The sequence below is a fragment of the Ochotona curzoniae genome, unplaced genomic scaffold (genome assembly GCF_017591425.1).
Source record: "Ochotona curzoniae isolate NIBS_2020 unplaced genomic scaffold, NIBS_Ocur_1.0 scaffold_4505, whole genome shotgun sequence".
Lineage (NCBI taxonomy): Eukaryota > Metazoa > Chordata > Mammalia > Lagomorpha > Ochotonidae > Ochotona > Ochotona curzoniae.
In genome coordinates, this window is record NW_024467118.1 from 29,758,599 (window position 1) to 29,772,106 (window position 13,508).

General features: G+C 40.9%; 1 protein-coding gene across 7 annotated transcripts in view; it reads left to right on the plus strand.

Moving 5' to 3' along the window:
• Positions 1-13,508, plus strand: part of DCUN1D4 (defective in cullin neddylation 1 domain containing 4) — a 72,706-nt gene that overhangs the window by 30,013 nt on the left and 29,185 nt on the right. For all 7 annotated transcript variants that reach the window (XM_040966473.1, XM_040966477.1, XM_040966474.1 and 4 more), the window contains 4 exons: positions 61-131; positions 307-346; positions 9,070-9,184; positions 12,387-12,478. In XM_040966473.1, coding sequence (XP_040822407.1) covers positions 61-131; positions 307-346; positions 9,070-9,184; positions 12,387-12,478 — 318 coding nt within the window. The remainder of the gene's footprint in view (positions 1-60; positions 132-306; positions 347-9,069; positions 9,185-12,386; positions 12,479-13,508) is intronic.

Consider the following 13,508-nt stretch of genomic DNA (forward strand, 5'->3'; position numbering starts at 1 on the left):
TAACAGCCTTTTTTGCAGTTTGGGAAATAACATTGAATTTTCTGTTTTTTTTTTTTAAAGACTTTCAGCTGAACTCTCATCTCTCAACACTGGCAAACATTCATAAGATCTACCACACCCTTAATAAGCTAGTAAGTCAGTCTTCTAAAGCTAAGACTATCAACTGCATCAAGTAGGCATTTCATGTAAGATTTTGATAAAAATTATATTGTGGATATCACAATGTCAACTGCTTATGAAAATAGTGAATTTTTAAAGCTGCCATGTGGTATGTGATATCTTTAATAATGAACATGTTTCTTGCAGAACTTAACGGAAGACGTTGGCCAAGACGATCACCAAACAGGTATCCATAAACGTTTACTTATAAAAGAGAAATACTAGCCACAGATGCTCTGCATCATCGCGGTAGACTTGATTAACAAGTTGTTACTTGGTTGAACGTGTTTTTCAGGACACAGTGAAGGCAGCCATTATAGCCCCTTCTCAGTAAGAAGTCTCTTCTGGAGCTCCACTTTAATCTCTGTGAAAGGCAGGGGATTCTCTCTTGTGATTTCAAAACAGTGGCATTTTTTTTGCTTTGTGGAAATATTTTAGTTTATGCTGAAAATGTGCTACAGCAATACAATTTGTAAAGTATTTCATAAATATTTGTTAAATTGAGCTGCAAGAGGATTTGATTAATAGGAATGTGTGTGTGTCTTGCATTGTTTCTGTAGCTTTATGAATGATTAAATTTGGGATTTTGATTGACACAAGTTATTCTCTAGCGCTGCAATTCTCAAAGTTCAGCCAGCATTGCAGTGACCTGAGGAGGACTTGTTTAAAACACAGACTGCAGGGTTGGTGTTGTGGCATAGTTGATTAACCCCCTGCTTGTTACACCAGAATTCTATATAGGCGCTATTTTTTTTTCCCAAGATTTATTTATTTTTATTGGAAAGTCAGATATACAGAGAGGAGGAGAGACAGGAAAGATCTTCTCTCTGATGATTCGTTCTCCAAGTGGCCACACCAGCTGGAATTCAGTGTGGAGCCCAGACTCTAACCCTGCCCCTTCTCAGTGGGATGGAGGAACCCTAAGCAACGTCTTCACTCAATGCAAAATGTTTGTCCCAATCCCTGGAGTTTCTGATTCTTTAGGTTTGGGATGAGGCCTGAGAGGCTGCAATTCTTTTCTTTTCTCATCTTCATTTTTATTCCTTTTTTTTTTTTTTTTAATTTGTTTCCATTTTGTTTGAAAGGCAGAGAGAGAGAGACAAATACAGAGAGATTTTCCTTCTGCTGGTTCACTCTCTAAATGGCAGCAGCAGCTGGGCCAGGCCCAGTCCAGGAGCCTGGAATTTATTGCACGTTTTCTGAGTGCAGACATGCACCCGAGTGCTTGAGCACCTGCTGCCTCCCAGGATGTGTGTTAGTAGGAAGGCGGCTGGGAAGCAGAGCAAGCAGGTCAGAGTTGGTGATTCTAACAGGCTGCTATGTGGTGCTGGTGTTGCTGGTCTGGAGAACCAGCTCTCTCGAGTTACTAGTAACCATAAAACTCTGAAACTTGCAGAAAAAAATATTAATATGATCCTAAATCAAGGCACAGTAATGTAGGAATCTGTGCATGTGTTAGTCGGCTTGGGCTACTGTCAAAGTTTCCCCTACCCTTCGTAGGTCAGAAACAGTCAAGGTGTGTGCTCATGACCCAGAGGCGGGGGAGTCTGACACTGAGGCCTGGCAGATGGTGTGTCTGCTGAGACTTGTTTCTCATTGATGGTGGCTCTTGGCAGAAGGGGCAGGCAGCTCTCTCAGGCCTCTTTGTAGGCCCTAATCATCTTCATGGGGTCCATGCTCCTGTCCTCAAAGTTCTGGGTGACATTCCTTCCCAGAGGTCCCAGCTGTCTTAATAGCAACACATTGAGAATTGGAGAGCCACATACGAATTGGAGGGGCACACGCAGACTGGCCCTAGTAACGCTTGTTGGAGAATTTGGATAGCATAGAAGTAAATAGAGTGAAAAATGACAGATCTGTTTCATGTGGCCCAGACCCAGACTTTTTTCCCAGCACACTGTTAGATGTACATGTGTCTTGCAGACACTTCTATGTATGTGTTTACAGTGATGTTTGTTAATTTAGCATCACGGATGTAGTACTCTACATGGAATCCTGCATTTTTTATTCAAGGTATTTCTTGGGAGACTCTTGAGATTCAGAAATTGGTTCTGAATCAAATTTTGCTATAAAATGCAGACTGAAGTAAAGTTTTGTTGTACAACTCAGGTATATAGCAAGAATGGAAGGCTTTTCAGTGTTTCAACGGGGTCATTGCAACAGCTACATAAGCACAGGCCAGCCTACCTGCTACCTTGCTCTCAGCTGGCCCTCCGACAGAAGAAGGGTTCCTTTCCTTTCTGCCTGCTTGGCTGGAGGTACTCTTCTAGCAGGGTTCAGAGGTGCCGCGCTGTTTGCTTATTTGTGGATCTCTGGTCATCCGTCAAACCACTCTTCCTTCCTGAAGAATTGAGAGGTGGCAGAGACTTCCAGGCGTGTTCTTGGGGTCTGCAGGTATTGAGGATCCTTCACATGGTCCTTTCATATGAGTAAATTCAGATCAACTCAAGGGCAGTCAAAAACAGTTTCCTTAGTAATTGTAAACCAATATATGCACATGACTTCATTTATTTATTTGAGAGGGAGAGACGGAATAAGAGCATGTGCTTGGATTTACTGATTCATGTACAAATGCCTGCAATGACGGGGACTGTTCCGGGCCAAAGCTAGGAACTGCAAACTCAGTCCAGGTCTCCCAGAATGGATTGCAGGGTTCTAGCCACCTCTGCCATCACTGCTGCCTCCATGGGTGTGCATTAGCAAGAACCTAGACACACGAGCAGAGCTAGGACTTGAACTTAGTCACTCCGGGAGGAAATGTGGACTTCCCAAGTGGCGTCTTGTCTTCCGTGTCTAACCCTGAGTATGCATGTGGTTTTAAATGAAGCACTTGAAATGTATAATGCAAAAAATAAAGGCTTCTGTCCTGTTTTTACCAGTTCTGTCTTCTACCCTTTACTCGTCCTCCCTTCTTGATTTTCCAAAGGTAACTCTTACTTTTCCCCTTAAATTTAGGTGTACATTTGTATGTGTGTCTCTTTTTGTCACTTACTTAGTGTGTCTTTGAGATCTCTTCACAGTAACACATTTATAAAGCATCACTTTTCTTTTGCAATGGCTGTGTGATTTCCTGACCCATACTAGGAAATACAAGTATGTTTGTCCAGCTTCCAATTCATAGACATTTGTATGTTTCATTTTTAGCTACTACCAGTAATGCTGAAATTAATATTTCAGGGCTAGTTTTTTTTTTTCTTTTAAGATTAATTTTTATTGAAAAGGCAGACGTACAGAGAGAAGGAGAGACAGAGATCTTCCATCTACTGGTTTACTCCCCAAGGGTCCTCAGCAGCTAGAGCTGAGCTGATCCAAAGCCAGGAGCCAGGAGTTTCTTCCAGGTATCCCATGCGGGTGCAGGGTCCCAAGGCTTTGGCATTCCCTTATTGCCTTCCCCTATTGCCTTCCCCGGCCACAAGCATGGAGAAATAATGCTTGTATGGGAAATAATAGCAGCTGGTACAGGAACCAGCACCCACATGGGACTCCAGTGCGTACAAAGTGAGGATCCAGCCACTAGGCCATTGCAATCGCACTGGGACCTCAGGGTTAGTTTTAACAATTAAGGAAAAATATAACATCTCTCACAGTTTTCATGACTTATGATTAAGACAAAAGGGGAAAGTATGTATGACTGATGCTTTTTGTTTTGCCCTTGGGGAAAGTAGATGTGCTAGCTATTTGGAGTATGATTATCTGGTGCAGTGCTTGGTACTTCAGAAAGTACCCAGGGTTGGTTAGTGTTCATAATGTTTTCAAGGAGGCCATTTAGCATTTTCCTACCTGGTTGGAGCCTTTCTTGTGATTCCCATCCACAAAAGGATATATATTTAAAAATTAAGCAACATATTTGTGATGTTTGAAAATCTGACAAAGTCGAATCGCTGTCATGTTTTGTTGACTGTGCTCGCCCAGCCATGGGCTGAGCAGGATGTAGAAGACCAGGCCTGCGTCAGAAGGAGCCCGGTTCTCTCTGTTCTGTCTTGTCTAACACTCTTCCTTGGTGCCTAGTCTACTTCCCATCAAAAGTGAAAGTGGAGGGATATAGAAGAGGATAGAAGAAAATTAGTAGCTGATTTTAGAAAAAATAGCTCAAAATAGAGGGTGTGAAATAAAATAAAAAGCCCAGCAAAGGACACAGATCTGAGGAAGGAAGACGAAGATGTAAGTATTATTTATGGGGAAAGGTGAGGAAATTTCTTTGTCTTAAATAGGTTGAGAACTTGTGCATTTAAAAACAGTTTTACTCAAGCAAGCAAGTAGTTCATTGTTCTGTTCAAGATAGTGAAATATCAGGTGCTGGTAGGGTGTCTTAAAAAGCAACCTATTTAGCAACCTAAATTGCTGTGTCTTTGTGACATTGTTCACTGAGAAGTGAGTAAAACAGGTTTGTAACAAGTCCTAAAGTGGCAGGATGGTCCTTGTAAAATGTCACTAAGTGAAGCAAGGTCATGAGACAAGCCCACAAAAGTGAAAAATTAGACAGGGATTTTTGTGTTGGGAACTTGGCATTTGCATTAAGTTTGGATAAGTTAGAAAAAATTCTGTGGCTGTGTAGACCTGCTTGAGGATGTTTGGAAATTGGGCTCACAGTTTGATATGTTTATGAGAATTAATCCTGACAGGGTTTCTTTTCTTAAAGCCCATCAAGCAAAAAGATTAAAAAAAAAAAGGTGGTAAGACACCATTTATAAAGAATAGCATCCTTATTTCTTACCAAAACAAGCTGCATAAAACAGCAAGCTGCATAGACGTTAAAGGGTCTTTAGTCTCAGCCAGGCAAACTCAAGATGTCCTTTAAAATTTGAGTTTCTGGGACAGACACCTGGATAGACTTGTTAAAAGATGTTGGCTGTGTTTCTAGCTGCTTAACGTGGGATGAAGGACTTCATTCAATTACTCTTGTTTGAAAATATGGTCAGTTAAAAATATTTATTTAATTTTGTCTTATTTGCTCACTAAAACTTTTCTCTAGTTTGTAGTAGTCTAGGTGTCGCAAATTCTGAATGTGAAGTTTATATTTAATACAAGTGAATATAAATTTGTAGAACATATTCACTTAGGTTTAAATATTTTTATTATAAAAAGACTTTGCAGATCATATTAAGAAGCAAACACTCCTCAAATATTTGTGTTTAAAAATTCTTATGAGGAATTTTTTTTTTAAATTGTTTTTTAACTGATGAATAAGGGATTTTGAAATGTTGGTGTCTTATGCATTTATTAGGGTGCTTTATGTCTGTGGAAATGTACTGATTTTTTTTTAGCAGAATTTGATTTATATATGTTTTAGGAACACATTTAGTCAACAAATATTGAGAGTGTGCTGTAGGACTCAGTCATGCCTGTATCTTATTACAGTAATGAGATACTTTGTCAGCTGCTGGGTATGCAGTGAACCAATCAGGACCCTGTAGGCCAAGATGTGCTTTTTTGTACATGCAGTTGAAAACCTAGTTGCTGCTCCTGCCACTTAGGGTCCTGGCAAATTGCCTTAGTTGTGTGCTCTGTGTGTATTTTGTTGATTTTTTTAGTTCATGTAGGCAAATTATTACTTATTTTCCATAGCATAAAAAATATACTTTTGATGTAGTCTGAAACTTTACACTATTACCCTGGGTTCTTGAAGAGTCAAGCTGTCTGGTCCTTGGGAACATCCCTTCCCTGGGTTGAGTTTGCCTCATTCTTCCTGTGAGGCTGCTGTGAGGCTGAGTCAGAGAATGCCAGTGAAGGTCAGGGGTCAGTGGGAGATGAGTAGACATGTGAACAATGGTTCCATACACAGTCACTGGCTGAAGCTGATGATTACAGTAGAACTGAATAAAAGTTTTGCCTGTTAGCTAAGAGATGGCATTTTAAAAATTATTGTAAGTTTATTTGAAAGGTTAACAGAGAGAGAGAAACAGAGATCTTCTGCTAGTTCACTCCCCAAATGGTCTGCAACAGCTGTGTTTCGCTAAAGCCAGAAGCCTAGAGGTCTCTTGTGTGGGTTATAAGAACCTTAGTATTTGAGCCACCACCTGTTGCTCCTAGGGTGTGCATTAAGAAGGAAGCTAGATTGGAAGCCAAAGAGCCAGGACTTAAACCAGCCACAGTGTATCAGTGTTGTTTGTGAAGAAGACACTGGTTTATAAGGGTGATGAATGAGGTGTGCAACTGATAAGTGCCCTCTCTGGTTCCTTCTTCTAGTCTCCGTGTTGTTGTGGGGAGAAATGGGTATTTGCTGTGTCTAAAGAACCCTATACTCTTGCCCATTGCAGGATAGGATCAAGTTGGACCTCTAGAAAAGGTGGCTGAGGGTTCTGTTTAGACCTGTTTAGGTTTTGGTTCTGTGTGGAGGGAACAATGGGGAACCTGGCCCATGCATCATTAGGAGGCATGGGCAGGAGCCTCATCCTGGGCTACAGGGCCGGTTTCTCACACATGTTTCCCATTGCAGTGTTCCTGAAGCATGTCACAGTGATAGAAGCCACAACCTGAAGTGAATTCAGGATCTAGTTCTGATGGTTGCTTTTAGCAGGGTTGTGACTGGTGGCTGCTGCCAACTCCCTCCAGGCTTTCAGAACACATGTTCACCTTCACCATGTCCACTGCCTCACCTGGCATCTGTCTCTGGCCTGTTGCAGCCTGGTCTCCTCTGCTAGTATCTGCTGGCTGTTCACTGAGAAACCCAGGGTGTGCCTTCCCCCGTCACCTGAGTTGACCTCTGTGCTTCAGTGAACACTCCCTACTTGACACATGCTTTTTTCCTGCCAGGGCACCGATGGCCCGAGTTCTCTCCCAGCTCAGATTCATGCCTTCTTTTCCTAGTTGCGTGAAAACCACACTCCCCAGGGCTCTGTCCTGAGTTACGTGCTTCCCAGTCTCTGATTGTGTAGCCTTACAGAGATGGCAGCAAATGGTGGCTGAGAGCTTTGGCTCACACCTCTGCCTCGGGGACTGTTTTCCAGCTGCTGCTTAATCTCTCTGAGCTTCAGTTTCCTTATATATAAACATGGAGGTGCTAATAATACCTGCATGCGAATGTACTGGGTTGATTTTGTGGATGCAAAGGCCAGCCATGAGCACTGCGAGCTTGCTTGCCTCCGTGGAGCCACTTGAACCCATTTCTTTACATCACCAACTCCAAGCATAAAACCTGGCACCTGAGCTCTTTATTGAAGGGATGTTTCCTTTTCATAAAATCTGAGGATGGACAAGTCACAGCTCTCATTTTTTTTTTAAGGTTTATTAAGGAGTCTTTATTAACCAAGCCTGGTGATAACAGAGGACACTAGAAATAGCAAATCACAAGTCCATATGGAAATCCAATCATGTTCCAAGAGGAACAAATGGTCATTACCCTGAAGTCCATCCATTAAGCTGAAGACCTATGTCCCAGATTCCCCAACAGTATAAGTTACCCTAAGAGACATGCAACGAATAACCTGGACACACTTCCAAAGCTGCAGACATTCACCTTTCCCTGGCTTCTCTGCTCACATTCTACTAATGCTAGGTCTCACCTCTCCTCGAACTCCCGATAGTACACAAATTAGAAATACAAAGCGTCTTAGCATTGCTGTCTTCATTGTCCCACTCAGGCAGTGAACAGATGATGAGGAAGACAGACACACAGGGTCCATGCTCAGGGGACACCTGTCCTCAGAGGTACTGGGGAGGCCAAGAGTTGGAGTGCCAGAGCAATGGAAGCACGTGACCAAGAGCACAGCTCTCATTCTTCAAGTGATAAATGCGAGCCCCAGAAAGGGTTTGTGATTGGCTGACTCACATAGTTGTGTGAGAGGCTAGACTGATTGCAGCTTATTCCAGCCCCAGCACCCTTATGCTGTCTCTTGTCGCCCTGGCTTGCTGTGCAGCCAGTGCATTCACCTAGAACCTCATGGAAAGGGACAGTGGGGTCCAGTTCACTACCTCTGACTTCCAAGACCTTGGAAAATCACCTGAATGTCTATTTTCCTGTTAAAGATAAGTAATTATCTTTGCCTCGCCTATCATCCCATGTCATTGTATGAACAGAATGACATGTGTTAGTAGCACTTTGGTCAAGAATGTAATATTTTAATTATCTTATGATTTATAATGCTTTGTCTGAACTGAAACTGCCTGGGTTTCGACTGCAGATTTGTCACTTCCCTAGCCTGCCTCTGCCTCTGCTTTCTTGCCTGTTTGAGGCCATAGTGGTTCTTTCTTCAGAGACTTACTCTGAGTTTAAATGAGTTATTACCTGCAAGTTAAGAACAGGGCCTGTGTTCCAGCAAGGCCTTGAGAAGTGTTCTCTGTCATTATCATCTGTGGCTTTTATATTTTAATATTTTCTACCACATGGAAGTCATGCTTCTTTATCGAAAACCGTGACTGAAAGTAGCAGAATCATCTTTAGATGGCAGAAACACACACACAATTATTGTGGAAGTTTTGTTTAAGGTCATGTCAGATTTCTGTTCCCAAAACCCAAATCCTGTAATATATCATATATCCCTTAAAACCTAGGACTACTGGGATTGATGTGATTTTATGTATTTTAGAATTGATAACTGGTTGAGCTGGTTTTGACTCATCAAGTGTATAAATGAGATGGCAGCAGAATTCTTGTTGAAGGAACATGGGCAGTAAAAGTGGAAAGCTTAGATGACATATCAGGGGTTTCAGAGAGTAAATTAAATTGTAGTTAGTTTTATTTCTGGTATGATTTGGGGCAGTGGAAAAGTGAACTTTTGTTATTGTCAGGTTTATTTCTTGACTAAAATGATTTTAAAAAGAAACTACAAGCTATTTTCTTCCTTCATAGCATTTGCAGATAACATCTAAACCTTTTCCAAGCAATGTCAGTTTTTAATTTAGCAGTAATGGACTTTGGAAGTGTTATGATGCAACATACCTTAATTTGTGTGTTTTGGATTTGTGTTGTAGGATATCTGCGGTCTTGCAGTTCTTCGGACTGCTTTAATAAAGTGATGCCACCAAGGAAAAAGAGAAGACCTGCTCCTGGAGATGATTTATCTGCCAAGAAAAGCAGACATGATAGGTATGGGGCTGGGAGAGTGCTTTACAGCTGATGACGTGGAAGGGGGGAGGTATGTCTCCAGTGTGGCTCTTCCAGATGTGCATATGCTGCCTGGGATATTGTTTTGGTGCTGCCACAAAGTCTCTGATATCAGAATTTATCAAATGTAGAAACCAATTTCTTCAGACATTAGAATTTTGCCTTAATCCATTGGCCCACAAGAAATGGTACAGAGTTAATTTCTTTTCATTTAAAACCTGGCTGGCTGTGCTTGTTGAGGAATCTGCCTCTGCTCTTTCAGGGGGTCTCATTCACTAAACGCAGTGACAGAGCTGGGAACAGCTTCCTGTACTGATTACTCAACACTTGATTGGAATAACAGTCAAGCTGAGGTTAATTCTCATGTAGGTGAGAACTGTTATGAACTTTAGAAAATAAAGCTGCTTAAACCGTTTCTGTTTCAGCTAAGTGAACTCCTAATTTCGGAGGTCTGTAGACTTGTTTACTTTGGTTATCCTTGCTGTTTTGCTTCAGTTTAATAAGAGGTTGAGAGACATGGATAAAGCGCCCAATTTGCTAATTCAGTCTCTAAATGCTGGAGATGGCAGGTAGTGGACTGGGCCAAAACTGGGGGGCTGGGAACTCAGGTTCTGGTATGTTGGTGTTGAGAGAACACGTATTTAAGCCTTGGCTTTTTTTCATCTTTCTCCATTTTTGCTCTATGGTTGACTTCATTTAGGGGTGTGGATTTCCACATCACTGTGACAGAGGAATTTAGATGAAGTTCTTTGTTTCTTTTTTGCTCTCATGTTAAGTGGAAGGATAAAAGTCTGAAAATGCGAAAATAGCATCACTGTTCATATCTTAAATGAGTAGAAAATAGGATCTAGAAGGAGATTGTGATTTAGAAGGTCTTTAGGCCAAAGGATTCAAAAGTAATTTATGAAACCCAGTTACTTGATACTCTTTGGGGGATAATCACATAAGCATGTCTTGATTATATGATACTTTTTAAAACTGTTTACATCCTATAAAATTTATCTATAGTCAGTGATTTTTATGTCATAACTGAGTTATGCAAGCCATCACTGCAGGCCAATTCTAGAATATTTCCATCATCTTGGTCAAATCCCTGATACCTTTCCACACTTGCTTCCTATAATCACTTACAGCCCTAGGCGACCACTAATCTACTCTTACGTCCTTTACAGATTTGCCTTTTGTGATTTTTTTTTTGTTATAAGTAATCTTTTTGGTCTTGTTCATTCCTTTTATTTGCTGACTGGTATTCCAGTGTATGATTTCGGTGTTTTTTCATGTAGAGTATTTTTAAGTAATTTATGTGTTACAGTGTCATACATTGGTCTCCACACCAAAGACCATTTACAGACTTTGAGCTAAGATAGAAATAACAGGAGCCCAGGGAAGGAACATGTTTGTGTTGAACCCTTTGGCCGGAATCTACCATTGTTTCAGGTGGTATAATTGTCTTTTGTAAGAGAGACACTCCTGGTGGTTTCTGGGTTCAATGAATTAACACCTGTAACCTTGTTCCTTTTTGGTGTTAGAATCCAGAATCAGGAGTCAAATGTTTAATGCTACAGTCAAGATGCTGTCTGGGATGCCTATATCCCGTATTCAGGGGCCTGGGTTTAAGTCCCGGCCCAGCCCTGGATCCCTGCTCCCAGCAAATGCAGACCCTGGGGGGCGGCAGGTCACGGTTTAACTGGTGTTGACCCTGCTGTCCGTGTGAGAGACCTAGGCTGCATTCCCAGTTCCCAACTTGGGCTTGACCCAGCTCCAACTGCTGTGAGCATTCGGGTAGTGGACCTGCAAGTGAGAGGTCTCTGCCTCCTAGATAAATAAATAAAAATTTATGTCTCTTAAGTAAAAATTAAGGCTATAAAGGTATCTTCCGTGGAGGGTTAAAGAAAAAAAAAACTAGAATCTTTAATCACAGACACATATAGATAATTTGATGAATGTCTGCACTGTGAATAAATGTTTGAAAAATGAGCTATGTGATATTTCTGTTAGATATATAAATAAAAGCCGTATTCATATATCTTTATGTACATTACTAGGTAGTTTACATATAAATAAGGGATATAAATTGTATACACTCACAATTTTTATAACCAACTCACTGTTTCCAGGCTTTCTTCTCCCCTCCATGTAGAGAATACCTCAGTGCTGAGTGCCTGGTTGTCTATAAGTAGGGGGTTCTGGTGGAATTGGAGGAGACTACTGTTCTTCCCAAGTCAGTGTGTAGCATTTGCTGGGCGTGTGTACTGCACTGGAGTTTCAAGGCAACAGCAAGAGCCAGGGTCCTCTGTACTTTTCTTTTCTGAGGTTTTGAAAGTGAGATTAAGGAACTAGCCCAAGAACTTTCTGTCATCAGTTTTATGCCAGAGTTTATTTTCTCTCTGAAAGCTTGGCCATAAGTTGATGTTTCTTTTTATTTGCCTCATGATTTCATGGCTTATCTTTTTTGTTTTTATTTTTAAAGATTTATTTATTTATTTGTTTGAAAGTTATGGGAGTTACAGAGAGTGACACAGAGACAGAGGTGTTGCATCCGCTGGTTCACTCCTCAGATGGCCTCAAATAGCCCTAGTAGCCAAAGCCGGGCCAAGGCGAAGCCAGGAGTCAGGAGCTTCTTCTGGGTCTCCTGTATGGATGACAGCAGCGTCTTCTACTTCTCTTTCCAGGCCATTAGCAGGAAACTGGATCAGAAGTGAGGCAGCCAGCACCAAACTGGCTCCCATACGGGAGTCCAGCATTACAGGCTGTGGCTTTATCTGCTCTAACACAATGCCAGATTCTCATGGGGTGTCTCAAAACTGATACATTTTTCTTAGATGATTTATAATACTGGGAGGTCAGGAGAACTTAACGGAGATTTATGAGTGAGTAATCTTGAGGGTCATCAGTTAAATTCAATGTCCTTTATCTTTCTTGCCTCCACAGTTGAGGCACATATCAAATATCTATTATTTGTTATTCTGTGAAAAACAGTAAGTGGTGACCATTCTTTACTAATGTATTATTATTTTTAAACATTGTAGTTATAAAGGTTGAAGCTTGCTACGAGGGAAGGAAATGTTAAAAATGAGCTTTAAATGCCAGTTGAATAAATTGATGGTTCCAGTGAAAGAATAAAAATCTGCTACTTAAAGAATTTAATATCTTTAAGTGACTTAAACTACTTTTCAATTCCTAGCATGTATAGAAAATATGACTCAACTAGAATAAAGACTGAAGAAGAAGTATTTTCGAGTAAAAGGTGCTTAGAGTGGTTCTATGAATATGCAGGTAGGTAATCATTGACTTTATCTATGATCCTTAACAGAGTGTCATCAGAGAGGTGATTAAGGAGTTAAAGGTGTACTTTTCAAATGTGGTGTATGTACATGCGTGTGTGTGTGTCCTTGCTTGGGGGAGAGGGAATGGGAGGGAGGAAGGGACATAGCTGAAACAAATCACTAAATGTCCTATTTATAGTCAGCAGCTAAGCCAAAGAATTTAGAACACTAGAAGAGAACTGAACAGATGAAATGTACTTGGGAGAAATACTTTGGATTGCTAGGAAACCTGTTTAGAATACCGGTAATGGGTCATTATTTAGTTTAAGTACCAAAGTTAAAATAAGCTTTGCTGCTTTGAACCGTCGTGTACTGCTGTGAAATTTCTTTATACTGAGTGTCTCTATTTTGAAAGATTGTTTGGCAGAGAATGTTTGTTTTGTCATTTCAAATGTCTTAAATTCAGTCTCATTTTTATAATTTGCCAATTAGATAACATAATAACAACAATCTAGAATTTGTTTTTGTGACTGCGTGTGGTGTAGCCAAAAAGAAAAAAAAAATCAGAAATGTTTGCTTTTGAAGGCTTTCTTACCCTTCTTGTTTTGCTCATCGTAATTCAGGTCCTTTGAAAACCTGTCACCTTGACTCTTCCAACCGCCTTTGCTCCAATTTTTGTGTTATCAGTTTGTGCTTCAGACCAGGTTTCCAAAGCAAAGAAGTAAACTACACAGATAGTGCATATCATTCCCTAAGAATTCCTTCATTCCCTACTTAAACATCCCTGCTACTTGCAGGGTGAGTGACAGCTAACTTGCTCTCCACTTGTCAGGCCCATATTTCTTCACTTTCCATCTGCCAAGTTTATAAGCTCCATGTTTAGTTTAATAATCTTTTTTGTTCTCCTGCGGGACATTTTGATTCCCATTTATTGTGAATCAGCATAAGGATTTCCTGCTGTGGTCTGAAAAGTCACTTTTCATCCCCTTCCCTTCTGCCCATTCCCTGCTCCCAGGGCAACACCTGCCCCTTTGGCCACA